The following is a 27,973-nucleotide window of genomic DNA, read 5'->3' as shown; positions in this document are numbered from 1 at the left end:
GAGCAGTTGCAAACTAGTACCCAAATGTCAGAATTGGGACACTTATCCAACGAAGCTCAAAATGCTTCGACTTCATCAGCCAAGATGGTAAATAAATCTGTACCTGCTAGCGGCAAGCAACTGGAAAAGCCAACCAGGAAACGGAAAAAAATCAGGAAAAAAGTGGATCCGGACAAAAGAAAGAGAATTGCTGTCGCTTGTGAAAGCTGTAAGCGACGAAAGCAAAAAGTGTGACTTCTAATCGCATACCTATGTTTGCTTGTACTAATTGAAAATTGATATAGTGCGACGGCGCACAGCCATGCTCTATATGTGACCAAAAGAAATTCGAATGTGTTTATAAACGCGAGCAAGCAGACTCAGCTCCTACAGAGCTTAGAGAAAAAGAAGCATTGCAAATTTCAGAGCAAGCAAATGAAAGATCAAAGCACTACGGACGAGTCTCGGGTCTGAGTGTACTTGGAGACGTAGCGGCAATGGCAGCGGTACAACCTTCTAGTGGCATTGCCAAGACTACAACAAGCCAGAGCCCAAAGTCTTTGTCAAATCCACTTTTGCCTCAACCTGAATTGCAAGATCATACAACTTCTAATAATGATATTGCAAATTTAAATGATTATCAGGTTGAAACCGTCGGTAGCGGACACAGTCGCATGCTCTGCGATCCACAAGGCCATCTCCGTAAGTTATTTACTTTTGCTCAAATGGACTGCGTTTGTTAACTTAATGCATGAAGGATACATAGGAGAGAGCGGTGCACTCTCTTTCTTGGAGCAGACTCGTAATGTTTTTCGGAAAACAATAGGCGAATCCGAATTCACTCTCGATCCTGCGCGTTTTCGCTTCGTCGACGGACCTAGCCATGTTGCTTCACTAGTCCCTATTCATCCTCCGCCACGTGAAATGGCAGAAGAGCTTATTCAGTTGTTTTTAGATCATGTACAGTCATTAAACTACGTGTTCGACATGGAAGTATTTATGGAGCAGGTTAACGCAATTTACACGAATCCTATGCGCTGTCAAAATAACTGGCTATGTCTTTTATACCTTACATGTGCAATCGGTGGAATATTTGCAAGTAGTAGAAAATTACTACAACAGCGTCGGGAGACTACCAGCGATGAAATTTCAGATGCACCCCGCCAGACTTCAAATAATGCCGAAACCGATGAGATCCCTGTTAAGGAGTTTTTCGAAAGTGGTCTCGGATTAATGAAAGATGCTGCCGAGGATGGCGAAATTTGGGTTGTGCAGGCGTATTTACTGTGTTGTTTGTATTATATGTTTATATGCAAGCGGAATGTCAGTTGGGTGCATTTAGGTGCGATAAGTTTCTACTGAGCAATAATTACATTGAGTTACTAACTAGCATTTCGTTAGGCACCACGATTCGATTGGCGCAGGCTTTGGGATTACACAGGCAAGTCTTGAATACTCAATACCCACCAAAAGAGCGACAACTTCGAGAACGGCTCTGGCGTACGCTCTATATTCTTGATCGATTTAGCTCGTCAAGTCTAGGGCGGCCAATGATGATTGAAAACTCCGATTTTTCCGACGCAACCCCTCCCGAGCCTTCAGACATATTTGACGAAGTACACAGTGAGCATGCGAAAATCATGACGATTGTTGGGGATGTATGTAAATTTGTGTATGGAACTCAGAGTATTTCCAGTTCTGCAAGTCAAGGCCTTGCGATGCGATTGCGGCAATGGAGCTCCGAGCTGCCTAAACATTTACATTTATCATCGTCAGATATGTCGGATGGTGGAAATGGATCAGGAAAACACGATGACATTTCAAAGGACGAAGACAAATTTAACCTGGAGATGCGGATACCACGCGCGCAAACTTCTGTACGGCCGACGATCACCAAACAACGCAAATTGCGACAAATGCTATTGCGGATGCACTTGTGTCATCTCAATGGGATTATTCTTCTCACGAGGCCTTTCTTCTTCTTTAATGTGGTTAGTAATATCGTCGAGCGCGATGAGAAAGCTAGTACGAATAAAGCATTCACGCGGTTATCGTCTGCTTGCGTACTATGTGCCGCTAGGTCTGTGGATTTGGTAATGGCGCTATTCATTGAGAATGAACAGCATATTCGGCCACCGTTTCTTATGTGAGCATGATCGTCATTGCAATTTATTTCATTCGTTCAAAGATTAACTCTAGACTATAGCTACTTCATATTCAGTGCCGGATTGATTCTTGTGCTAGAGTCATTCCGCCAAAAGCACAACGTCGAAGCGTACATTATGCGTGGTATCTCGCTATGTATGTTTATTCTTGATTACTATGCAACATGTGACTCTTCATCCGCGCGATATAAGCAAATCCTCGTCGAGATGGACCGTGCCGTACGCGCTGCGTATGGTGGCGAAATAGAGGCTCCAGGTCATTTAGGGCAGTTGGAGGAAATCAATCAGCTGCTTTTTAGCAATGTGACCACTGCTGCGCCATCAGGTAGCGCCACGCCTCAATCTACAGTACATTATTTGTCGAGCTCTCAGTTGCCGCAATTACAATCGACTGTATCAGTATCAGCGCAAGATTCACGACTGGCGACGCCGACCGTCACGAGACGCCAGGAGGAAGATCTGTGGTACCGCGAATTTTCCCGGAGGAGTGGAGAGCTTGGCGGTTCTGGAGATGCAAGCGCAAGCAGTGGTAGCAGAGTGGGTTCAAGGCTGCTAGGTGGGGCCTCTACGCCGACGTCTAATTTGTCGGCTATGTTTTTACGCTCGGCAGCGAATAGCGGGATGTATCAAACTGCTACTGCTTCTGAACGTGGAGGTCATCCGGCTGCTGCAGTACAGGATTTGATTAGGATTGATGAAGGTAGTAGGCTGTTGTCTCCGACAGAAATGATGCTGTCTGCCAATCAGGAGGTGGTTCCCGAGCTATCGCCCTCAGAGGCCATGGAGCAGTTTTTAACTGACGAGACCTTTGACCACGCCTCGACTTCTGCAAATTCAATGGACTACATGTTTGATTTAGAAATTGATTGGTTGAACGCAGCCGTCGCGGATGCATTTACTGGAAATAGGACTGCTGTAAGCGGTGATGCAAGTAAAGACATGACTGCTGTTGACGCTACGCCAGCGCCGCAGACTGTGGCGTCAGCCGGTGCAATGCAATCGGGTGGGGTAGAAGGTCTTGGGAGCTCGAATAGCCAATTGGTACTGCGGGGCCTGATGCTCAATTCCGAGTTTTAAGTGGAGTTTTGTTGTACATGATACTTGGAGCGAGCGACTAGGGTTTTAGGGTGTTTACGTATTTGTTTTTTTTGGCCTGTAATGGTGAATCCCCAAATAATGCTCATGACTCAATAAAGTTTGAGAGAATATTATATTGGTATCCCGTCCATCCCACAGCCTGAATTTAATAATGCGAGGACCGAGAATAAGAAATGGGTTCTCAAATAGGGCGACGATTGCGAACCACACCACATATCAGCAGCGGGGTTTGTGTTTTATTTTCCGGCGCCGCATCGTTTTCCGGCGCGGCTTTCCCCGCGTTTTGTGGAGACGTGAGGTCGAGCAGCAGCAGTTCCATCCCCGCATTCGAGTAACCGAGACAGAAACGAGAATCCTTAATATCTAGCGTCCCACTCCTGCTCTGAGATATGCATTACTCACTTAGCAAACAGCAACATCATGACTACTCCTTCAGAAGTTCACACAGTCGACGAGAAAGCCGAGCTAGAGATGCTTGAGTTTGGCGACAAGCAGCCAAAATTTGATTACTCAGGTGTCGCCGCAAAGACTGATCCAAAGGAGATTGCTCTTGTGCGTAAGCTTGATTTCTCTATTCTGCCTATGATTTGGATCATGTACTTTTGCAATTTTATGGATCGTAATGCGGTTACGAACGCGAAGCTTAACAATCTATCGCGTGATCTTGGGTTGAAAGGATCAGAGTACAATACTGCCATCTCTATTCTATTTGTTGGGTATGTTTCTTTGACTTCTGTATAAGTGCATCTGCTAATAAGAACAGTTATCTTTTGGGCCAGATTCCTTCCAATATGATTCTCACCAGAGTCCGGCCTTCATGGTACATGGCCTCCTTCATGGCTCTTTGGGCCGTCGTCTCTGGTTTGACTGCCACCGTGCACAACTACACCGGTCTTGTTCTGGTGCGATTTTTTCTTGGATTTGTTGAGGCTCCTTTCTATCCAGGTGCTCTCTATATGCTTTCTATATTCTACACCAAGCGCGAGCTCTCGCTGCGGATCGCAATTTTTTACACTGGAAATATTGCCGCCAACGCCTTCACTGGTCTTATTGCCGCAGCTGTCTTTGCCACTCTTGACGGATCTCATGGACTTGAGGGCTGGCGCTGGCTGTTTATCATTACGGCTGTCGTTACCTTTGGTATTGCAATAATTGCGTTCTTTGTTCTTCCAGATGAACCAGGCAAGACTTGGTGGCTCAGTCAAGAACAGCGTGAACTCGCAATCTCTCGTATGAAGCGCGATACAACACAAGATTCCGGATCTACGAGTATGATGAATGGACTCAAACAAGCGTGTTTTGATTATCGTACTTGGCTGTTTTGTTTCATGATGAACATGCATGTTTCTGGAGATAGTTTCAAGAATTTTTTCCCATCCATGATCAAGACATTAGGATTCAATACGACGATCACCCTTGTACTCACTTGTCCTCCTTACGTTGTGTCAATGATAATCAGTCCCATTCTATGCTGGTCTTCCGGACGTCGCAATGAGCGAACATGGCATATTATTGGAGCGACGGTCGTCGTGATTGCTGGATTCATCATTGCTGCCGCGAGGACAGATATTGCCGCTCGCTACGTTGGTGTCGTTATCTTTGTCTCTATGTCTTCTGGAGTAAACGACATCATGCTAAGTTGGGCAGCCACAACTCTTTGTCAAACTCCCGAGAAGCGAGCCGTGTCAATGGCAATGGTGAACATGCTCTCGAATCTTGCACAGGTGTACACGCCGTATTTGTGGAATGAAAACACAGAGCCAAGATATATTCCTGGAATGGCTTCATGTGCTGCATTTTCGACTTTTGTCGTTATATCGGCTTATGTTATCATGCTGGTTTTGAAGCGTGACAATGAGCGGATTAGGCAGACTGAGCCTGAGACCACGGTCCTGTACGCCTATTAGGTTTTTGTCTTTTTCTATTTCTAGGGGTGTTGCGTTTGGTTGGGTAAATTGAATATGAATATGTCATTGTTATGTTATCAACTGTAAAGAAATATAATGTAGGATCGGTAATCACTGCAATCCAAGTTACTTCATCTTTCATCTTTTTTATTTTCTTTTTTTTTTTTGGTAGGTGGCTTATAAGAGTCAGACGAATCACCCGACAAGTAGATTTTGCGCTGCATATTACAAGTGTGCCATTTACATCCGATAACTATTTAAGAAGTATGAATGACTGAAAAGGAAAATTTTGCTTTTAGCGCATATACTGTAGGAATGCATAGAAATCATATAAACAATAACTCATCAGACAGGTTGGATAGCAACTTGCATAGATCTCAGCAGATAAGCCAGAGGCGGCGGACTTTTTACCGAAGGCCGACCTTCATCTCGTTCGCTTGTGCTTGGCATATCCCAATTGAAAACAATTGAAAATTGTTTGCATAATTAAAGCCAGTGATCATAGCGTCGGCGGCCGGCGGGAAAGAGTGCTAATTTTTATTTCATTACAAGGCTCGCGATTTTTATTGGTGTGATTAAGAGAAGGCTTTGCGCCACGACGAACGCCACTGGTTTCCGGCTGTTTGCAGATCAAACGAGAGACGAGGATTGCTGATTAATTGGGAGCCACCGGACTTCTTATGAGTGAGATCAGTCTATTAAGACCAGATTGGGTTGAGGGCAATAGGACACAGTAGCAGAAACATCCTGAGAATTTTACTAGGAATAACAAATTATCCACAGACTGCCGGTGGATTGATCGGATCTGTCCGGCTCGGCACTGTGAGCAATCAGCACATTGGCACTCCTGCTCTCCCTATCTTTGAGCCATACAGCAGTACTCTCACAGCGCTCGACTGTGATTTCCGTTAAAGGATGTAGTATTTTTCGACGATATAAGAGTTTGTCAGTTTTCTTTCTTCTCTACTCAGCTTTGAATGAACTCTCTGTCTTTGGAGCAGCAAATGTGATGACTTTGAGAGCACTCACTTATCAGAGCTAGTCTTATCTTAGGCCCTGATCACATTTAGTCACCGATCATATTGTGACTCGTAATCGTAACATAACTGTTTTGAGATCCTCTCTTCCTGCGCTGTCCTTTAGCTGCTTACAACTGTATCGTCATTCATACCCTACTTTTCATGACAACCTATGTATTGACTAAAAAATATTGTAAATGTGCTGGAGATAAGTCTTTCATTTAGAGCTTATCTGATTCGTAAACGGCTGAGTCGTAGATTACTGTTAGCAGTGCCCGTGCGCCGCTGCGGCTTTCTTTGCATTTCTGAAACTGTTGCCATTCTGTTGTTTAGTCAATCCAAATTTCAATATGACAAGGAATTAAAGATATATAAAGCAGTATAAAGTACAGAGATGACTTATGTGTAGTTAGTAGCGGATTTGCTGATATAAAAAGGGCAGATATAGAGCAAAGTGGTGGTTATCAGTGTTGACGTCGAGCCGAGTTTACGCCCAGCTTCTGGGCGCCATGATACTCTAGCTTATCCAGCGTTCTTCCGCTTTAGTCTATCCTTCTCTTCTTCTGCTCTCACCATTCATTCACTCATTTTCTCTCTTCTTGGTCCTTCTTCTTTCTCTTTTTTAGCATTGAGGCATGGTGGAAAAACGCGTCGACCCATCGGAGACGCCGCTGTTGGCCTCCTCCAGTACAGCACTATCTCTATCGGCGCACACAGATGAGTTCTCTCATCTACCCCCCCACGAAGCTTCCGTTCTTCGATCACAAGTCGAGCTCAAAGAGATCAGTACCACTTTCTTCTCTGCCTTCAGATATGCTAGTAGGAGTGACCGCCTGTGGATTGCGCTTGCTATCTTTTTAGCAGCGGCAGAAGGATCTATCAGAGCAATCATGCCTATCATCAACGGAGTGTTTGCAGAGAATTTTACGGCATATATTCAGTCTCGCGATTTCTACGAGTATTTTGGTGGATACGAGAAGTTTATGATGTTCTACCAGTACAAATTCTTCAACTCTGATTTCAACATGACCGACTCGTCTTCATCGTACGAATATTATAACTCAACGTTGCCTTTCAACGATTCCTATTACTACGATTCACCTTTATACGAGAGCACCTACAATTTTACTATTATTCCTGAATACATCTCGCCCGAGGATTTTCAGAAAGAGGCAAACTTTGGAGCAATTTATTTCATCTATTTTGCCGTTGCCGAATTCCTTTTTGCCTATCTTTTCACTTTTTTGCTTATTGATCGCGGCGAAGTGCTTTCGGCTCGTATTAGACAAAAGTATCTTGCCTCGGTGATGCGTCAGAACATTGCTTACTTTGACCGACTTGGTACTGGAGAAATCACAACACGTATTTCGTCTGATACGATGATCATCCAGGACGGTATCTCTGAGAAACTTGGATACCTGATTTCTTTTCTCTCGACCTTTGTTTGCTCGTTTATCATTGGCTACGCGCTCTCGCCGCGACTCACAGCTTATCTTACTATCGTTGCCGCCGTTATTGTTACAGCGTTTGTGTTTGCTTCTACTCGCATGACAAAGCTCTACGGCAAGGCTCTTAACGGTTCCTCCGCGGGTGGTACAGTTGTCGAGGAAATTATAGCATCGATTCGTAACGTGCAAGCTTTCGGTCTTCAAGATCGTCTTTCCAGTGGATACGACAAATATCTCAGCATTTCGCAGCGATATGCTCTTCGCGCAGGATTCTTTGCTGGTTCCATTTCCGGTATTGCCTGGCTTGGTTTATATAGTGCCGACGCTGTCGCATTTTACTTTGGCGCTCCTCTTTTACGCAACGGCGATCTCTCGATTCTTGCCCTCGTGACTATCCTTGCGTCAATGATCCAGGGCATGTTTGCAATCTGCGCCATCACGCCTCATGTGCGCGCCGTCGCATCTGCCTCCTCGGCTATCAACAAGATCTTCACTACTATCGACCGTGAATCAGCTATTGATTCGACTTCTGATGCGGGTAAGACGCTGTCTTCAGTTGAAGGTAACATTGAACTGCGCAACGTAAAATTCATTTATCCGTCGCGTCCGGATGTCGTCGTGATGAATGATTTTAATCTTACAATCAAGGCTGGTACTACGGTTGCTCTCGTTGGTGCTTCTGGCTCTGGGAAATCCACTATCGTTGGCCTTGTCGAGCGCTTTTACAAGCCCGTTGGTGGAGAAGTCATGCTTGACGGCGTCAATGTCGACGAACTTAACCTACGCTGGCTTCGTCAGCAAGTAGCACTTGTTTCGCAAGAACCTATTCTTTTTGCAGGCACTGTCTACGAGAACGTCGCGTATGGTCTTATTGGTACTAAATACGAATATGCAGCCGAACCCGAAAAGCGTGCCCTTGTTGAAGATGCTTGTCGTCAGGCCAACGCGATGATTTTTATCGATACACTTCCAAAGGGGCTCGATACGCACGTTGGTGAGCGTGGTTTCTTGCTCTCCGGAGGCCAGAAGCAGCGTGTGGCTATTGCTCGAGGCATTGTTTCAAATCCTAAGATTCTGCTTCTGGACGAGGCCACCTCTGCTCTTGACACGAAGAGCGAGGGTGTTGTGCAGGATGCGCTTGACAAGGCTGCCAAGGACCGTACTACTATTGTTGTTGCGCACCGTCTGTCGACCGTTAAGGATGCAGATATGATTGTTGTCATGAAGCGTGGTGTTATTCTCGAGAAAGGTTCGCATGAGGAACTTATTGCGGCCAAAGGCGAGTATTACAGTCTTGTTCGCGCTCAGGATGTCGAGCAGAGCGTTGAGCAAGAGTATGAGGAGAATGTTGAGGTCCTAGACGGTGTTGAAGTTACTGATAGCTCGGTCGAAAACATGCTTGACGAGAAAGCGATGAAGGCGTACGAAAACGGGACTGGCGAGTCTTCTACATCTGAGGACGAGAAGGAAACGACTCGTCTTCTATTGTCAAAAACCAAGACTGGTCGTTCTATTTCAAGCGTGTTGGCGACACACGTGCAACCAAATTCTCTTGAAGACCGAAAGTATAGTGTTGGCGAGATTGCCCGTTTCCTTTTCGAACTTTCGTACCCGGAGCGCAACATCAATATCACTGCATTGTTCTTTACGGTTGTCATGGCGGCTGGATACCCATATTTGTCTACTGTGTACTCCGGTTCCGTCGATGCGCTTGGCGAGACTGATGAATACACGATGTACCGTCGTCTTCGTGTCTACAACATTACTTACTTGATTATGGGCGCGATTGGTGAGTATATTTTACCTCAATTGCTTTTATTTTCCTATCTTTTTCTAACGACCAGCAGAACTCATCTGTCCTATTCTTGCTGTTGGACTCTTTTCGTATTCTGGTCAGCGTCTTGTTCGCCGCATCCGTATGCGTACTCTACGACAGATTGTTCGCCAAGATATTGCGTTCTTTGACGAGACTGCAAATACCGCCGGTTCACTTACTTCGGCGATTTCCAAAGATTCGGGAGCAATTGAAGGACTTTCGGGGGCCACTCTTGGTCAAATTATTCAGTCGTTTATTATGATCTTTGGCGGTATCGGCGTTGCGATTGGTGTCTCATGGAAACTTGCCCTTGTCACTTCTCCTACCATCCCGCTTCTTCTCGGCGCTGGTTTTTACCGCTTCTTTTTACTAGCTAAGCATCAGGAGCGCATGAAGGCAGCTTATGGTCGTTCGTCGTCGTATGCCTGTGAAGCTGCTGCATCCATCAAAACTGTTGCGTCTCTTACGCGTGAGAATGATGTTATCGACACGTATGGAGAAACACTCATGGAACTCTATAAAGAAGGACGTCCGCAGAATAGTAAATCTGCCGCTCTTTACGGAATTGCACAGGGAATCGTTTACTTGATTCAGTCGCTGATGTTTTGGTATGGAAGTACACTGGTCCGAACTGATCATTATTCTGTCTACATGTTTTTTGTGTCGATCATTAGTATCGTCAACGGATCGCAAAACGGATCGATTGTGTTCTCCTATGCGCTTGATATGGCAAGAGCATATGATGCGGCTGGAAATGTCAAGCGTCTTTACTCTCGTGAACCTGTGATTGATTCGTGGAGCGACGAAGGTGAGATGTTGGAGGACGTGCGTGGAGATATCGAGTTCAAGGATGTTCATTTCCGGTATCCTACTCGTCTGCAAGTTCCTGTCTTGCGAGGTCTGAACCTCAAGGTTGAGAGGGGACAGTATGTGGCGTTGGTTGGCGCTTCTGGCTGTGGTAAGAGTACCACAATCGGTCTTATCGAACGCTTTTACAATCCGCTATCTGGCCAAATTCTCATTGACGGCGTCAATATCTCAACTCTCAACATCAACGCCTACAGAAGCCACATTGCGCTCGTGCAGCAGGAGCCCACTCTCTACTCTGGTTCCGTGCGCGATAACGTGAAATACGGATGTCTCGAGGCTGAAGTCTCTGACGAGCGAATGATCGAGGCTTGCAAGCAGGCTAACATTCACGATTTCATAATGTCCCTTCCAGACGGCTACGATACTCTCTGCGGAGCAAAGGGCTCTCTTTTCTCCGGCGGTCAGAAGCAGCGTATTGCTATTGCTCGCGCTTTGATTCGTAATCCGAGAGTCTTACTTCTTGACGAAGCCACTTCGGCACTCGATAACGAGTCTGAAAAAGTCGTGCAGCAGGCTCTTGATAATGCCGCCAAAGGACGCACTACAATTGCTATCGCGCACAGATTATCTACTATTCAGCGCGCAGATATTATATACGTGTTTGAAAATGGGCGGATACTGGAGTCTGGAACGCATCAGCAGTTGCTTGCTAATAAGCTTAAGTACTACGAATTGGTCAAGTTACAGGCTCTTGAGAAGAATTAGTAGGCTATTCTAGTTTCATACACAAAGGGAATCAAATTAGAATATACATGTCGGTGATAGAAGGCATTGCACTTATTGATCATTTTTTTTTATTTGTATTGTTAGCCATTTTTGATATATAGACTTGGAGTCATTTGGTATATAGGACTGATCGGGCTGAAGGAAGAGTGAATTGAGAATAGAATAGAAGTTGGTACATTTGGATTATAATTAAAATATATACAAATTCGAACTGCTATGTAGTAAAAAATCAAAAGCATATATTATATCAAAGTAGTCCGTACTATAATCATATCTGGCTGAATACTGGCTCAGAATACGAGTTCGGGCTCCATAAGCTACATATGATATTGTTTTGAGTTGCCAATTATTATTTTGGATATCTAACGATATAGCAATTCCCTACTGGCGCAAAGATAGCTAGCAAATTTTTTTACAGTTCTAAACAAAACATCCCATTGAAATCTACATCGCATCTAAGAAGCCATTATACTATCCAGAATGAATTCCAAATTGATTTTGCATTACATAAAGGTTTATATAAAACGTATAGATAATCTACTCCAGCCAGACCGGTTGATCGTAGCCATTTGGCCGACTAGTGTTTCTAAACTTACTAACAGCACTCTTCATCTTGACAACCGGCTTGAGCACCTTAATCTTCCCGTTAAACCCGGGAGCATCATGCCGTTCAATATATCTACTTGTCTTGTTATATTCCTCATCAGTGAGCTCACTATTGGCATCAGTAAATGCCTCATCAAATACGTCAGGACGCAGGCGAATGCAGGATTTGAGGGCCGTTGCAGAGATGCGATCAACTGAATCACAGTAGCGCAGCTCTCTAACAGCCGGATCATGCATGTCGCGCACCTTGTGCCACAACCAATCTGGATACATTCCCTGGTCCATCAGCAGCAAATCATACTGCACAAGGGAAGTAGTAGCCCAGTAACTACCACCCTCTGTTGCGCGTCGATAGAGCGCTGTCAAAGCTGCGATTGCTCCAATGCAACCAGTTCCATAGTCTGACATTGGGAAAGGTGGAATGACAGGCTCGACAGGCCGGTCGTCGTCAAACATAGACTTACCATGCGCATAAGCAACACCAGAGACGCAATCTGCAATCTGCTGCCAGCCAGGACGATGGGTCCACTCTCCTTTGAACCCGAAGCAGTTTTCCGATACATAGACAAATCCCTTATACCGTTTCTTGCCAATCTCAGCGAACCATGACGGAGGATATCCAAGTTTCGCAAATGCTCCAGCACGATATCCATCGGCAATGACATCTGCCTCCCATACTAGCTTCTCAAACTGCTTGCGCCCGTCTTCAGACTTGAGGTCGAGAGTTGCTGTGCGTTTTCCCATGTTCCCGTCGACCTGAAAGAACGGTACATCTGGACTGGCAGGACCAGTAATCTTGAGTACTTCTGCACCATATTCAGCAAGAATGCGGGTGATAGTAGGACCGGCAATAATACGACAGAGTTCAAGAACCTTAATACCGTGCAGCACTTGTCTTTCAGCAGGAGACGCCGATGTGGGAGAAAACGGCGCAGGAGGAGTATCAGATTCAAGGGTATCACACTCAAAGATAGGCAAACCAGCCATGACCTTTCCATGAGGCGATGCAAGGAACTCGTCACGAGAAAGCGCAGTAACGCCAGCCTGTCTGTGTTGTGCGTTCATCTGCTCGAGCTCTGCGGCGGTGAACTTGAGAACGTGATCCTCAATCTTGCGAATGATGGCCTCGTAGTCTGTAAACCCCTCAATATGACCAGGCAAACCAATCATGTTAAGAGTAGTAGTAGCCTCGAGAGAGCCATGGATATGGAAGAAGCGTCCGTCTTTGGTCTTGTAGAGGTTTGCCGACATGCGACGGTAAGGATCAGACTGCGCGGCATGGAAGTCCGTGTCGACGAGTTTCTTTTTAATCGCAGGATCAAGTTTAGTGTGACCGTCAACGGATGCAAGATATGCCATAAATAAGAACATTGTGGCATGCTGGAGATCAATCTCGACAAGTTCATCAGGGAACTTGCCAAAGCGCAGCTCGGAGATAGAGGCAGCGACTGAGCCTTCGAGACCTTTGAGAGCGGCCACAGTCTCACACTCTTTGAACGAACACGGCAGAATTGGAAGACCATCTGCAGAAATATCAGGTAATGTAAATTTGACACAGCCAGACTTTGTCCTGGCGACGGGAGGAAGAGGCAGGGCGTCGTTAGAGACGAGACTGGCGAATATTTCGCGAGTGGACCTGAGCAGCGAGAATGAGGTTGGCTTTGCAACTTCAGCCGTTGGGGCCATTCTGGTACAAGTGGTATGGTGTTTGAGAAATGAAAATACGTTCCTAAAAGCTGCTAAAATCCAGGAAGATAGCAGTAACCCGAGAAAGTTGGCTGCTTAAAAGACTGGAACGTATTGCTGAAAGGCTGGGAACAGCTTCCGATACTGGTGGGAGCAGCTTCCGAAATTGCGGATTAGGGCTATTGCCCCGCACCCAAGCAGTTCCCCTCCTCGGTCAGTCCACAAGGGTTCCTCTGGTAATAAATATCCTACTCCTCCTTGCTTCCTTTTCTCCTACTACCTCTCTATTATTTTTTATCATGCCTTCACAAACAATTGATCCATACACCGCTTCCGTGATCAACGCGGCAGGGCCCAACACCGATCCGCGCGCTCGTCAACTTTTCTCCTCCATGATTTCATATATCCACGACTTCATCCGCGAAAACAAAGTTACGGTTGACGAGTGGATGCTTTCGGTTGACTTTATCAACCGCATAGGCAAAATGTCAGACGACCGCCGCGACGAAGCTATTCTCGTCATGGATGTCCTGGGAGTCGAATCCCTCGTTGATGCAGTTACGTACGACGTTGAACAGGAAGCTGATGACGAGACCCGAACTACAAAAACATGTATCATTGGACCTTTTTACCGCGAGAATTCGCCTGTCTATAAGAATGGCGACTCCATAATTCAGAAAGAGCTTCCTGGAGGTGATACTTCTGTCGTGAACGGCTTCGTGCGCTCGTCCGACGGCTCGCCTATAGAAAATGCCAAAGTCGAAGTCTGGCACACGGCTCCCAACGGTCTTTATGAGCAGCAGGACCCTGAACAGCCCGACTACAACCTCCGCGGAACTTTCTACACTGACAAGAATGGATTCTATGAGTTCATTGGCCTCCGCCCAACATCTTACCCCATCCCCTTCGACGGTCCCGCTGGTGATATCCTGCAAATTCTCGGCCGTCACCCATACCGTCCCGGTCACATCCACTTCCTCATCTCGGCCCCCGGCCACAGACGTCTAATCACCCAGATCTTTGACTCGACGGATGAGTACGTTGATAATGACTCGGTCTTTGCTGTCAAGAATGAGCTCGTAGTTGAGTTTTTACCATGCAAGTCTGATAGAGCAGCGTATGAAGTGGAGTACAACGTCACGCTTCCTTCTGACGAATTTCTTGCTGCAAAGAAGAAATAAATACTTGACTCATTTTTATTTTTTTGTCTTTTGTTAATTTAGTCGTGCAAGTATTTCGATTTGGCTGTTGGTTCATTACGGTATTGTAGCTTTTATCTCATTTTTGTTGAAGTAATATATATTATTTGAGAAATACACTCTTTTTCTCCAAAAAATCTACTCACAAATGCAATTGCGCCCGAGCCATAAAAGTCACTTCTGTCAACAACGTCCATAAGGCACTCAGAAAAAAAAACTATATTACAAAAGTGAATTATACGAGAATTGTCTCATGAGAATTGTCACAAAAAAAAGAAACACTTTTATTCAGACGTAGAAGAGGCAATTTTCGTGCTGGTTTGAGCAATCACTTCTAATCTCGGACCTTCTGGTGCAGTTGGATCATAATCGAAGTCAAGTACCTAGTTTTCCCCACATGCATTAGTATCCGTTCACTAATTTTCTAAAACCTGCGTCAACTCACCTCGATAGACGTGTCTTGCCCGCGCTGTACAGCAGCTACACATCGCCGCTCATCGAATCGCACTTGCCACACACGATTCAGATCAGACAACAAATCCTTGACTACACGCCCCGTTTTAATATTCCACAACTTCAATGTACCGTCGCTTCCCGAGATCACTTTATGTGCATCATGCTGGAAACATGTAATTGCACCCGTATGCCCTTCAAGCTTATACACAAAGGCACCAGTCTCAGGCTCCCATACTCGCAGTGTCGAATCGGCAGCCGCGGATACTAGCGCCGTCCGATTGAGATCAAGAAGCCCAACCAACGACGTGTGCCCATCAAGAGTGTACAAACACTCTCCGGTCTCGAGACTCCAGATCTTTACCAACCAATCCATTGATCCGGAAATACACCGCTTGCGCTTCGGGTCAATCACAACAGAATACACCTTTGCGCTATGTCCAGCAAGCCTAAACAAGCATTCTCCAGTAGAGATTTTCCACACACGCACAAATGTATCGTATGAGCCTGAAACAAGTGTATCTCCATACCCGGAGATCGCCCGCACGGAATGTGAATGCCCATTTAACGCCCGCAAGAAAAAAGGGTCGCTATCATATTCGGGAGTGGCACTAGTAGGCAAGTACTCGTCGTCAACTCCAATCTTTGGCAATCGCCAGATTCGTAACGTCGAATCTCGGGATCCCGTTACGATTATAGGTTCCTTAGGCTCCATTATCGGTTTACCGTCAGTAGTATATCCCGTACACACTGGCTCGACAATTTGTAAGCATCGCACCGTTGAGGTGTGTCCGTAAAAAATATGTGTACAAACTCCTCTCTCAATGTCCCAGACGCGAACGGTGCGATCAGTTGATCCTGATACAAGTGTATTTCCTACATATTGCATCGCCCAGACACCACCTTCGTGGCCGTCTAAACGAGTTCGTAAATGTCCCGCTTTGGCATCGTACACATTTATGCGTAAATCATTATATCCAGTTATGATCTTCTCTGAATCAAATTGCAAACATGTGACAACCACATTGCCCGGACCTGGTAGTGAAAGATGACGAGGAGTAGAATTTGGAGACATCCAGTTTTTGTTGATGAGATAGTGTCGCCTGTAAATCGCTTTAAACATATTCGGATACGGCAGTTTCTGCGACCCTATTTGTGTTCCAGTGCTAGTCACTGCCGCCTCCACAGCAGCTGCAAGCATACTCTCGGCAGACTCTGATAGCTTCCTCTTCGATAGCCGGCGACCCGAGCTTTCTTCAATCGTGGCCGCAGGAGCTTCCGAAGAGCTAGACTCGGCCACAGGGCCCACGTCTTCTTCGGCAGTCGTGCCCCACCCCTCCATACACCATCCTTCTCTAATAGCCCTCTCCATCTCATCCCCATCTGCTTTGATTCCATCAGACTCCAGCAATTTACGCCACGTGTACGGCGATCCATCAATAGCACTCTTCCAAGTCTTTGACACTTGCGCGGCGACACATAGTGACTTGACATCCAAATACCGTAATATATTCGCAATCAGCTCTTGCGGCAGCAATGCAAGGAAATCGCAACGTAATGCAGGCATAACAGTCGATGCTACAATCGAAAGCGACTTTTTCGAGCAACGTCGAAGAAACTGATACATAACGTAGTCTTTAACATTCTCAGGTAACGCGTCGAACGAGTCTACCATGGATGGAATAGACATCATCACCGAGTGACTAGTAAGAGCTACTTCAGGAATCGTTTCGTGAGTTTCGACAACATGCGGTTTAGAGGAAAAATAGTCTTCGTCCTTATGCTTGCGCAACGAGCCAGTGACGGGTGACAACGAAGGAGATGGCAGCGACAAAGGATTGATTTCATTCGCCACCTGGGCAGCTTGCACATCAATCAACATGCTAGAACTGGGTTCGAGAGCGATAGTAGTGGCAGCGGCACTACTCGAAGGAGTAGAAAGTCCTAGTCCAAAGCGCGTTGGCGGCTCATCTAACACAGGCGCCGCTGTCGACTTTGAATTCTCTGCATCGAGAGGAGACTCAGGAGCTCTTAGGGTCGCGAAGCTATCGCTCAATACTGGGGTCATATCTATCCTATCCTTTGCAGTCATCCTTCGTTTACTCTCGTGAGGAGAAGTATCAGTATTAGTGATACTACTTTGAGGGTCATTAGTAGCTCCCGAGGAGGATTCAGGCATAGATGAGATATTAGGTTTTGACATCGTCGAGAGAGTACGTTTGCGTACCGCAGATAAATCCTCTGCTAGTCGCGGACTCGCGGTGTTTATTGCCGTTGTAGTAGTTCTAACTGTTCGTCCAGCGGTAGCACTGATACCACCACCAACCGTCGAGTTCCTTGTTTCAACTTGCTGTTGTAGCTTTATATACACAGCATCCATTAGCCTATAAACATTCTAATAACATACACTATCAGATACTCACAGCTTCTAGAGCCGCTCTGGGATCGGCAGACTCGACAAAACGCGACTGCTGGCCATCTAATTCAAACAAAAAACTTCTGAGAACGGTAGGAGTAGGCTGATCTGCAAGCGGATACACCAGCGACAAGCCGTCTGTCTCAGGCGCAACGTCTGCTGCGCCTGCAGTACCAGCAAGACGTCGACGATGACGCGGCGGGTTGAGGACCAGCGGGGGGAATGTTGTTGTGGTCGTGGTCGTGGTTGTAGTCGAGACGACGGTTGTGCGTGTCGTAGGCGCGAGAGAAAATGAACTGACTATGGCATCTGGTGCCGGAGAAGCGGGAGTAGCTTGTTGGCCTGACGGAGACGGTGAAGAAGGCATCTTGAGGAAGGTGTATTGCCCTGAGCAACAAAGTATACACACCTCACTAGAGACGCGAGCAAGATCCCAAAAGAAACAGCAACAGCAGCTTCACAAAATAAAGAAGAGAGCCAATGTAAGGAGTAAGAATTTAAACCTTGATACGCCTCAAGAACAAAAAAGATAGAAAAGAAAACAACCTCGACAAAGAGCAAATGAAGAACCGTAGCCCGCTGCTCGAAACCAAGAACTATCGGCCTCCACGCAGGACTCTGCCCTTTCCCTGAAGCCTTATGTTTATGCACTTGTGTTAAAATTATGTATAGAGTATATTCGGTGGACTATAGAGATTCATATATATGTATAGAGATATAACTTATACATATATATACATAGCTAATAAATCTTCTTGTATCACACTGTGCTGCACTTTAAAAGTAATCACAGTAAACGATTTCCATGAAATAGTATACCAGAACCTATACTGTAACAAAAGTATTTGATTTCAGGGTACGGGCTCATTTCGACCTCTTCCCTATCGTGCCCTCTGAAATCTGTCAGGCAACAGCCAACCTCCATAAGCCCAGAAATGCCGTCCAAATTGTACAGGTCACTACTAATTGAACTAGGCGAGTGGATGAGCTCTGCTAGACAACGCAAGTCGGCAGTCACCCAACTGCTGCAGCAGACAATGGACATGACGCCGCCTCCGCCGCCAACAAGCAAATCTACGAGCGCCACGCGCAGAGGATGGTCGCAAGCTGATGAGACGAAAAGCGAGGCATTGGATGAGTTACATGAGAAATTGCGTTCTGTAATGCGTCAGCAGTTTAGGAGCTTAGAGAAAGAGAAGGCGGAGCAGGGAAAGCTGTCTCAGAAGGCTAGAGATGCTAATGAGATTCTCGTTTACCTGCGCAGTCAACGAACTTATAAGGTGCTGTTCTCTTGGCTTATTTTTTCAAGTTATATTGGAACTATGTTGTGTATACTAACTGTCTCAACAGACGTTGTTGGACAAGTACAATCCTACAGCTACTCTTGAAGACCACGAACGGATAAGATTGACGGCTCGTAGGGTTGGTCTTGAACTTCCCAAAGATATCGAGCAACGATTCAAAACTGAAGACGAGCCTGATCCAGAATCAAAAGATGAAGAACAACCAAACGACACGACCGAGAAAAAATAAGCATTTCAAAGCTCGCTGAGTTTTTTTATCATGTATATAGACATTTCATTATGTAACTTTTCAGTATCAATGTAATATATTCTTTTATAACACAATTATGCTACAACCCTTAAACCACAAACAATAACAATACGTAAACTGACAATTTCTTTTGCAGACTCGTCTCTCCACCGAATAAGGTATAAGCACCGCTCACGGATAAACATTAACCCAATCACGATATCATCTTAGAAATAAAAAAAGGTCCAAGAATTAACCAAAAATATGATCAAGAGCTTTCCTGCAACTTAGAAGATAATATCCTCATCATGATCAGCGGTCAAATCCTCGGGAGCAGACAGCGCACTAGCAGTAAGACCCTCCTCGGCCTCCAAAGCGGCTTGAGCAGCCTTTGTAGCAGCCATCTCGGCATCCAATGCTGCTGCGTCACGCTGCTTCTTATCTTGCACCTTCTTCAAGCGGTAGAACTCCTCTCTCTCCAACTCGTCCAATTCGTTGTTAATATCTGGCAATGTCGTTAGCTTTTTATGACGTATCAAGATTCATTTCAACAAACTTACATTTGATAGTGTTCTCGGTACGAGGAATAATGACATGCTCGATCGCATTCACACGACGGTTAGTAACCTTGATAACTTCATCAAGAATGACAAATGCAGTCTGTAACGATGCGAGTTCAATCAAAGTCTCGACAGCTTTGGAGTAAACTTCCTTTGCCTTCTGGACTTGCTGACCACCTCGTCCGAGACCAGTCAGCTTGAAGTCTATTATCACAAAAAAATTAGTCTCGTGTTCATTATGATTACTCCTTAAAAATTTGCCAATACGTACCATTATTCTCCTCATTATAGTAAGCCTCGAAGGCAGGAAGCATAACACCAGACACGTTTTCCTGCTTTGCACGAACGCGGAAACGAGCACTCTTGGCTGACTCTTGCACTTGGTATCCAATACTGTCACCAGTAGCATACGTGACTTCTGCCAGTGAGAAGGCGGCAACCTGCATGACACGGCCCATTTTCCGCTTAGCCTGTAACAAGAGAAGTAGAGCTTAGCCATTATAATATTCAAACTAAAGATATTTGAATAACCTTACCTCGTCAATTCTGCGAGTAATTTCACGGAAACGTCCAGTCAACGCCTCAGATTTTCGCTTCAACAAACTGTGTCCCACAGTAGCACCTTTTAGCTTACCCTTCATAAGGGTTAAGGTCATACGAGTCGGAAATACCGCCTCTCTAAAATAAGCAAAAGAGTTGAGTTAGATGATTTCTTTCACCTTTCTTATCCACAAATTCAATTCAGATATCCCAGACGGCAGAGTCGGAGAGTATGCAATTGAAAGGTTGGCAAAAAAAATACAAATAAGATATACGTACCTGTTAGCAGCTCCAGACATGATTGAGATGCAGTAATATTAGGGGAGAAATGAATTGAGGTTGGAGATATTGAGAGGGTGAAAGTGAATATCGACGAGAGCCGGAGTGGTCAATGTGCGGCGAAGATAAAGAGATCTTGGCCGTGAGCAGCCTAGTTTTGTGCACATATGTAGTACTTAGTTATGCCATATTTTCAGCAGCATTTTTCAAATAAAAATCCAATACGATGAGCATCTACAATTGTATACAAACGAGCGTATAAGAAGAAGGAGTATTTACATAAAGAATGCCGGACACGTCAGGGATGACTGCGTTATCGACAAATTTGGATATTTATTTGATCTCCGAATCGGATATTCCCTACGAGCAAGATGTACTTCGCCAACCGCACACGCTAGCACCATGGTTAAAGTACATTGAACACAAATCTGAATCAGCGATTCACGAGCGGGTTTTCATACTCGAGAGAGCTTGCCGGGATTTGGGGCGGTCGTATAAGGTGTGGAAGATCTATCTAGATTTACGAGTTCAGCATTTACTGGGGATCAATCCTGCGAAATACGTGGACGAGTACGTTAAAGTCAATGAATGTTTTGAGCGAGCGCTCATGATGCTCAGCAAGGTATATATTCTCTCTTTATTACAAATTGAAAAAAATAATTGCACCAGGACATTACTAATATACGATTACTATAGATGCCTCGCATATGGCTTGATTATCTCCATTTTCTCATGAAGCAATGCTGCGTAAAAGAGACCCGTCGAGCATTCGATCGCGCTCTTCGCGCTCTTCCTATATCGCAACACGACCGCATCTGGCCCCTCTATCTCGACTTTGCCAAATCGGTAAAAGGACCGACGGCAATCAGAATCTACGAGCGGTATCTCCAGTTCAAACCACAAGATGTCGAGGACTATATCGCAGTATTAGTCGATTTCGATTATCACGCCGAGGCTGCTGAACAGTACATCAAGTTACTCAATGCGCCTAAATTTGTATCAAATAACGGCAAAAGCCAGTTCCAGATCTGGACTGAATTAACTGATTTACTCGTTCATTTCGCTCGAAATATTAAAGATCATTACAAACACACTCCGTCAAATACTCAGATCAATACTGAGAAAATTATAAGATCAGGCATCGATAAGTTCTCAGATCAGCGAGGAAAATTATGGGTGAGTTTAGCTATGTATAAGATTGCCATTGGCGATTTCGAAAGCGCACGAGACGTTTTTGAGGAAGGAATCACGACGGTGATGACTGTGCGTGATTTTGTACTCGTGTTTGATGCATACGTTGAGTTTGAAGAATCTGTCATTTCGAAACTTATGGAGACTGCCGGGACGGAAGGTGCGAGCACAGAAATCGACGCTGAACTTGATCTCCGCATGATGAAATTTGAGCAATTGATGGACCGTCGACCGTTTTTGGTGAACGATGTCATGTTGAGGCAAAATCCAAATAATGTTTTAGAATGGGAGAAGAGAGTTGGGTTATGGGGTTCGAATGCTGTGCAAGTAGTGGAGACGTACACTGACGCGATTGCCACAATCAATCCAAAGAAAGCATCAGTTGGTCACTTGTATCAGTTGTTCACAAATTATGCCAAATTCTACGAAAAGGCTGGTGATTTGGGACAAGCACGGATGGTGTTTGAAAAAGGATTAAATGTACCTTTCAAGTCAGCCAACGAATTAGCTGATTTGTATATCGAGTACGCAGAGATGCTACTCCGTGCTGAAGAATTTGACAATGCGGTTAATTTGATTGAGAAAGCTACGCATGGTGCGAAGCGGTCAACGGTTGATTTTTTCGATGAATCGATACCGGCTCAACAGCGGCTGCATAAGAGTATGAAGCTGTGGTCGTTCTACGTTGATTTAATCGAAAGCGTGGGAACGGTCGATGACACCCGAGCAGTATACGATCGTATTTTTGAATTAAAGATTGCGACCCCGCTTACCGTTGTTAACTATGCTAATTTTCTTGAGGATAACAAATACTATGAAGAATCGTTCAAAGTTTATGAGCGTGGTGTTGAGCAGTTTAGTTATCCGGTAGCATTTGAGTTATGGAATCTATACTTGACAAAGGCAATGAAGCGCAAACTCAACATTGAACGACTACGAGACTTATTTGAGCAGGCATTGGAGAAATGTCCGGCTAATTTTGCTAAGCCACTGTTTTTGTTATATGGGGAGTTGGAAGAAACTCGTGGATTATCAAAAAATGCTATGCAGATTTACGATCGCGCGACAGGACGCGTTTCGGAGAAAGACCGCGCAGAGATGTACAAATTCTTTATCAAAAAGACGGCAACAATTTATGGATTACCTGCTACGCGTGCGATTTACGAGCGGGCAATCGAAGCGCTACCGGATTCTGAATGCCGGGTGCTGTGTGCCGATTTCGCTGATATGGAGCGGAAATTAGGAGAGATTGATCGCGCACGTGCAGTCTATGTGCATGGAAGTCAGTTTGCAGATCCGAGATTGCATCCGAATTATTGGGACAAGTGGCACGAGTTTGAGGTGTTGAATGGAGATGAGGAGACGTTTAAGGAGATGTTGCGGATAAAGAGATCGGTACAGGCACAGTATAATACTGATATCAATTTCATTGCCGCGCAGACGGTAGCCCGCAAGCAGGAGGACAACACCTCAAATGAGATTGAAAAGATTCAGAAGGAAAAGTTACCAGAGGATGCGGATGCAATGGAACAGTTAGCATATGCTGAGGAGTGAATTATACAGTAGTGTATATGTATATGTATATATATATATAAATATATAAAATAATCTTTACATTTCATATAAAATCCATCTAATATATAAATAGATGATCAATCACGATTGTAGTCATACACATGCCACATTCCGAAGGCAAAACAAAAAGAAGAAACATTTATTCATTGTGCTTTCCAAAACGCGAATCAATTTGCTCGGAGATCTTGGTAGCAATCTTGTCATCACGAGCATCATCAGCCTTGATGTTGAACTGCTTCTCAACCAAATCGATGCCCTTGTCGACGTACCCCTTAGTCTTAGAGGCAGCGGCACTTGCAGTCGAGCCGGCTGCAGAGGCGGTGTTGGAGGCGGCATTGGAGGCAGTCGAGCCGGCGCCGGAAAGGGCACTTTCGGCTTGCGAGACGAGGCCGGAGAGGCCGGAGCCGTTCTTGTCGTCGCCGCCGGTGAGTCCGCTGAGGAAAGACATGAGTGATTAGGTAGATGAAAGATGGTAAATAGTAAGATAGCGAATATAGAGCGAGCAAGAAGGGCTTAAATAGAAGACCCTGAATGCAGGACAGCCTGGAGCCGTGCCCGAACTAGGCGTCTGCACTAGTCCTAAATAGGAGTGCGGCCCCTGTGCGAAGGCGCAAACGCTCGTCACAATCGCGTTTCACGCCGCTTGCTCTATTTCGTCTTACATTATCTTGTGTTCCGGGTTTTACTTGTTGCGTAAGTCGAGTTTTGTATAGCGCTCGGTGTAGTGGAGTATATCTGGTAAGCAATAAGCTAGTAGGGAGCCTGAGCTAAAAGCAGTAGTAATTGTTATTTATTCCGCGAAATGGTATGCTTCTGGAAGCCACGCGGCGCGAGCGAGATTACTTTATGCACGTGCATCTGCTTCGCCGCGCGGCACGGCAGGGCAGAGATTATAATTGAGATGGGATGAGTCTGGTGATTATCATGTATTGTACGGTTATATCTTATTGTGTAGAGTAGAGGAGAAGGGTCGAAAAGAGTGCAAAATAACCTGTAGAAGGGGGATATTGTCAAAACGAGTTTATAACGAATAGAGAACGATAAGAGATCTAATCGAGTAATACGTCGCTTTTCACCTTCAAGAGTCAATTCAATTGCAGGTACGAGCAGTTGCAATCACACCGGGCCATATAAATAATATCCATCAATAATTATCAAACACAGAGAAATTTCTGATGAAATCTTCTACTTCGTCGCTGACTGCTGCTTGTGTCCTGAAATCTGATCAGAAATCATACTGGTAATCTTCTGATCACGATCCTTCTCAGCCTGCGTTTCGTTCTTTTGGTCCATTCCTAGCTGTCCTTCAATGGTATCAACGCCCTTGCGGATATACTTGTCTTGACCACCACCGCTGCCGGTGCTGCCTCCGGAAGACTGGTTAGACTGGTTGGAACCCGAGGTCTCCTTGCCCGCAACTTTCTTGATGAAGTCGGCCATTGTGTAGTATTAGTATATAAGAATTTTGTAGTCGGGTTTTATTTATCGTAAGTAGATTTAACTCGAAATCGTAATGACTGACAAAAGGGTCTCTTTATACACTGCTAGCCTTGTCGATCGCTACTCTTTCAAGCATTACACCAGTGTGATGTGAGTTCCCATCTCTAAACAGAAGAAATAACAGAAAAGCTTCGTCCTCGAGCATTCGGCCCAGTCAATAATTGATCTTTACAAACTTAATCAAGAATAGATTACCTTATTGCAGAAGTGTACGTCATTGTAGACCTGGTTTTTGGCCATGATGGCGCACTAGACGTGACTCTGATGTCATACTGTTATCTAATAAACAAGTCGCGAATCACAGTTTACAGATAATCTCAATAGATTGGTAATTTTATTGAAAAGTCTAGTCGATTAGGGTCATCATATTTACCATGCTTCATCGATATCTAGTCATACACATAACCATGCTACACAGCATAGGGCATATTATTGTTCCCCAAAAAATCCATTACCAAAGTATCAAAATTCTCCCAACTCGCGAAATCCTGAATCATCTGCATCGGAAATCCTTCCACCGCAGACGAAAGTTCAACATCCTCGGCACTTAACATCGCTTCATGTGACATTACTTGTCCACTTCGTAACGCCGCTAAATTTCGGGCAACAAATCGAGGATGCTGCTTTGTTTGATCGTCCACATATAGTTGCGGTTGAGATTCAAACTGCTGAGATTCAAATGTAGAAGCATTGTCCTCATTTTGTTCTTTCTCACGCGTGGCTTCGACCCGTAACTCCTCCAAAATAATCAGATACCTTTGCGCAAGCGAATTCTCTTTCGCGGCACTAGACAACTGTCTCTGACACTTTTGCGCGGCATCAAGGTATGCCTCGGCCCCCTTTCGTTCTCCTATACTTACTTGTGAGACTGCCTCTGAGCGGCATCGGATGCAATATACATATAATACAACAACAGAGCAAAATGCTACATACTGCGTAAACCACAACGCAGAAAAAACTTGTCCGCTTCTCGACAATCCATCAATCGTATCAACAACAATCATCGCCGCTGATAAACACTCTTGTATACCGACCTCATGATCGGCATCGAACTCGCTCTCAGCGAACCCGTTCTTACCCGGTGTCAGCAACGCAAAACTGGCGAGTAAATACGGGCGATTGACGAGTATCAGAGCATGCGCGTACGCTAGAGATAGCATTCTAGATTGCCGCTGTAGAAGTGTCATCAACAGCGAAGCTTGAACACGCGCCGGATCAAGAAAAGCAGGTAAAGTGTCGTACCAGGACTTTAACTCCGCAGTGTACTTCTTGCAAAGCGCAATACGCTCGCCATGGCTGATTTGTCGGATCCCATAGATATCTCTGAGAATACCAGATAGCATTCGTACAAGTTTAGTATGTAGTACTGGTGCCAGCATGATGCAGTTCACGGTCTTGTAGTTTTCAAAATTGATATGTTTGGCGGTTAAATCCGAATCGTTCACAAGTAGAGGTAATTCTTGATCAATGTCACTATCGTGGAATATACTCGGCCGACCAAGTACTGCCGACAGATATTTATCTAGACTGTACGCGCTCCAGAATACTCTTTTGCGGGTTTCTTGTTCAATATAATCGACAGTGTGAACATGTTTTTGCCAGCGGTGCAGCCCAAGCGCTTGTATAAGATGGGCAATCGATCCAAATAAACTCCGACAGTGATTAATCCGTGAACAGCATAACAGATAGAAGCACTGACATAGTCTAGCCTGGACGCTACTCAATCTCGGTCTACCAGTCTCCATAGCAAGTTGTTGTTCAGCAGCATGGAAATAAACTGCGCTATTGTCGACATAATTGTCTTGCTGCTTATAAGCCGAAGGATATTTTTTGGCTTGAGCAAGAAGTAAAATTATAATTGCATTGCGCTCACGAGCTCCTTCCTTTGGCTCGAGCACATCAAATGATTCGTAAAACTCATCAAACCATTGTTCGACAGTTGGCTGGTGCAGAAATCGGTATGTCGGCATCACATACGAGAAATAAAAATCCAACAGTCGTTTTGCCTCCGCTTTAGGAGGCATGATAAAGCAAAATGAGCTATAATCCGGTAATGCAGGATCACCAAAAGTGAGAATTGACGAGGAATCATTCAGATAGTCAATATCATGCAACTTTCGTTGAACTCGCGCGAGAAATGCAATACCGGAAGAAGAGCCTACGTACTGTCCCTGCGAGTCCATCTGTGACGGCTCAGGTGAATTACGAGATGCCAAATATGCCGCTTGATAATTTTGACGATCTGATTCGGCGACAAGTTGCGTTTGTAGTTTGCGAATATACTCTGGATCATCTTGGCTTGCAGCCTCGTCTTCTGCATTACATATCGTGCCAATTGATAGTGACGAGTTTTTGCGATGATGTTGAGGACTTTTAGATTTTGCTGTATCTGGCGGGCTAACAGACTGTTGCGGCGGTACAAGCGGACTCGTGAGTCCGCTCCATTCAGGAGATGGTGGACGGCCGCGGTGGTATTCAGCTTTGAAGTCGCATGAGAGAGTAAGTTGTACGCATCGCACACAAGGTCTATTTCCGCTGCATCGTGTCTTTTTTCTGTATGATAGAAAAGAAAAAATATATCAGTCAGCTTGAAACGTCATGATCCTTATAAAATAATTGAAAAAAAAGGCAAAACGAATAGATACAGTTTACAGTTGTCGCAGGCCCGACTTACGCGCTGCCGCTCAGACCGCAGCTTGGCTCGTTTCGAGGGTTTCCCCGGCGAAGAAGGCAGCGTGCGCGGCGAGAGAGTAAGTGGTTCATGAGCCGATTTCGAGGAAGCTTTAGATGCGGAAGCGATCGGGGGCGGAAGCAGGATATGCTGGAGGGATGCGGGGGTGGAGGCCGTCGACGATGCAGATGCAAATTGAGATAGAGCTGTAGCAGCCGCGTGTTGGTCCGGATCTGTCGGCGAAAACAGAGCCATCATAAAATGATCCGCAGCTGCAGAGAGCAAGGAGTGTGGAGATGATGCTTTTTGCAAATCTCTTCGGGTATGGCTCTGTCGGCTGCGCCTGTAGGCTGAGCCTGTGCCAGCCTAGGTCCGTGCACAGAGAAGGCGGGGTTTGTACTAAATAGCGTGTCTTATCTCAGGTCTGTCTATCTGTCTGTCCTAAAACAAAATAATAAGAACACAAACAGAAGCAAAATATTCAGATTGAGCTGTGGTGTCTTAAGGATGAGGCGATGAGCCAGGCATCGCTTTTTTCTGGGTCGGCCCTTTTTCCGCGTGCACAGGTCGCCGGATATCTACTAGATCTTATCCCAGATTCAGTCACGTGAGTGTGTATGTAAGATAAGAATAATCGAAAGAAAATGCTTTGCGGAAGTGACAAGTGACAGCTGTCGAAGCAGAGATGTGGATGTTTACGTATCTTGAGAGTCAATTCGAATCTCAATCAGAATAT

The 27,973-nt window shown here is 45.2% G+C and overlaps 10 protein-coding genes across 10 annotated transcripts; 6 read left to right on the top strand and 4 right to left on the bottom strand.

The window, feature by feature from the left end:
* Positions 1–84: 84 nt before the first annotated feature.
* Positions 85–3,221, top strand: V2V93DRAFT_325412 (fungal-specific transcription factor domain-containing protein; the record flags this gene model as incomplete). Its single annotated transcript, XM_066907500.1, has 5 exons — positions 85–228; positions 285–681; positions 737–1,321; positions 1,381–2,125; positions 2,186–3,221. The coding sequence occupies 5 exons, from the start codon at positions 85–87 to the stop codon at positions 3,219–3,221; spliced, it is 2,907 nt and encodes a 968-aa protein (XP_066764887.1).
* Positions 3,222–3,442: 221 nt separating this feature from the next.
* V2V93DRAFT_276872 (major facilitator superfamily domain-containing protein) lies at positions 3,443–5,284 on the top strand. Its single transcript, XM_066907186.1, has 2 exons — positions 3,443–3,958; positions 4,006–5,284. Exons 1-2 carry the CDS (start codon positions 3,663–3,665, stop codon positions 5,147–5,149), a joined length of 1,440 nt encoding a protein of 479 aa, XP_066764886.1. The 5' UTR covers positions 3,443–3,662; the 3' UTR covers positions 5,150–5,284.
* A 1,192-nt stretch (positions 5,285–6,476) lies between these two features.
* On the top strand, positions 6,477–11,242 carry V2V93DRAFT_347600 (P-loop containing nucleoside triphosphate hydrolase protein). Its single transcript, XM_066907915.1, has 2 exons — positions 6,477–9,405; positions 9,464–11,242. The coding sequence occupies exons 1-2, from the start codon at positions 6,804–6,806 to the stop codon at positions 11,005–11,007; spliced, it is 4,146 nt and encodes a 1,381-aa protein (XP_066764885.1). The 5' UTR covers positions 6,477–6,803; the 3' UTR covers positions 11,008–11,242.
* A 184-nt stretch (positions 11,243–11,426) lies between these two features.
* On the bottom strand, positions 11,427–13,470 carry V2V93DRAFT_276781 (CoA-transferase family III domain-containing protein). Its single transcript, XM_066907185.1, has one exon. The coding sequence runs from the start codon at positions 13,318–13,320 to the stop codon at positions 11,566–11,568; it is 1,755 nt and encodes a 584-aa protein (XP_066764884.1). The 5' UTR covers positions 13,321–13,470; the 3' UTR covers positions 11,427–11,565.
* Positions 13,470–14,905, top strand: V2V93DRAFT_276771 (Intradiol ring-cleavage dioxygenase). The gene has a single exon (XM_066907184.1). The coding sequence runs from the start codon at positions 13,620–13,622 to the stop codon at positions 14,499–14,501; it is 882 nt and encodes a 293-aa protein (XP_066764883.1). The 5' UTR covers positions 13,470–13,619; the 3' UTR covers positions 14,502–14,905.
* V2V93DRAFT_371515 (WD40-repeat-containing domain protein) lies at positions 14,639–18,013 on the bottom strand. The gene is made up of 3 exons (XM_066910523.1): positions 17,396–18,013; positions 14,965–17,331; positions 14,639–14,902 (listed from the first exon to the last, which is right to left on the bottom strand). Exons 1-3 carry the CDS (start codon positions 17,753–17,755, stop codon positions 14,804–14,806), a joined length of 2,826 nt encoding a protein of 941 aa, XP_066764882.1. The 5' UTR covers positions 17,756–18,013; the 3' UTR covers positions 14,639–14,803.
* Positions 18,014–18,301: 288 nt separating this feature from the next.
* On the top strand, positions 18,302–19,016 carry V2V93DRAFT_371511 (uncharacterized protein). The gene is made up of 2 exons (XM_066910522.1): positions 18,302–18,668; positions 18,739–19,016. The coding sequence occupies exons 1-2, from the start codon at positions 18,324–18,326 to the stop codon at positions 18,919–18,921; spliced, it is 528 nt and encodes a 175-aa protein (XP_066764881.1). The 5' UTR covers positions 18,302–18,323; the 3' UTR covers positions 18,922–19,016.
* V2V93DRAFT_371510 (ATP synthase subunit D-domain-containing protein) lies at positions 18,979–20,411 on the bottom strand. The gene is made up of 5 exons (XM_066910521.1): positions 20,301–20,411; positions 20,018–20,159; positions 19,753–19,951; positions 19,482–19,685; positions 18,979–19,426 (listed from the first exon to the last, which is right to left on the bottom strand). The coding sequence occupies exons 1-5, from the start codon at positions 20,318–20,320 to the stop codon at positions 19,209–19,211; spliced, it is 783 nt and encodes a 260-aa protein (XP_066764880.1). The 5' UTR covers positions 20,321–20,411; the 3' UTR covers positions 18,979–19,208.
* A 141-nt stretch (positions 20,412–20,552) lies between these two features.
* V2V93DRAFT_371508 (uncharacterized protein) lies at positions 20,553–23,119 on the top strand. Its single transcript, XM_066910520.1, has 2 exons — positions 20,553–20,922; positions 20,997–23,119. Exons 1-2 carry the CDS (start codon positions 20,587–20,589, stop codon positions 23,043–23,045), a joined length of 2,385 nt encoding a protein of 794 aa, XP_066764879.1. The 5' UTR covers positions 20,553–20,586; the 3' UTR covers positions 23,046–23,119.
* Positions 23,120–24,809: 1,690 nt separating this feature from the next.
* On the bottom strand, positions 24,810–27,563 carry V2V93DRAFT_371502 (fungal-specific transcription factor domain-containing protein). Its single transcript, XM_066910519.1, has 2 exons — positions 27,212–27,563; positions 24,810–27,119 (listed from the first exon to the last, which is right to left on the bottom strand). Exons 1-2 carry the CDS (start codon positions 27,493–27,495, stop codon positions 24,977–24,979), a joined length of 2,427 nt encoding a protein of 808 aa, XP_066764878.1. The 5' UTR covers positions 27,496–27,563; the 3' UTR covers positions 24,810–24,976.
* Between the last annotated feature and the right edge of the window lie 410 nt (positions 27,564–27,973).

The sequence above is a fragment of the Kockiozyma suomiensis genome (assembly GCF_038497685.1).
Source record: "Kockiozyma suomiensis strain NRRL Y-17356 unplaced genomic scaffold V2V93scaffold_9, whole genome shotgun sequence".
Classification (NCBI taxonomy): Eukaryota; Fungi; Ascomycota; class Lipomycetes; order Lipomycetales; family Lipomycetaceae; genus Kockiozyma; species Kockiozyma suomiensis.
This window is presented reverse-complemented; position numbering and strand designations above follow the sequence as displayed.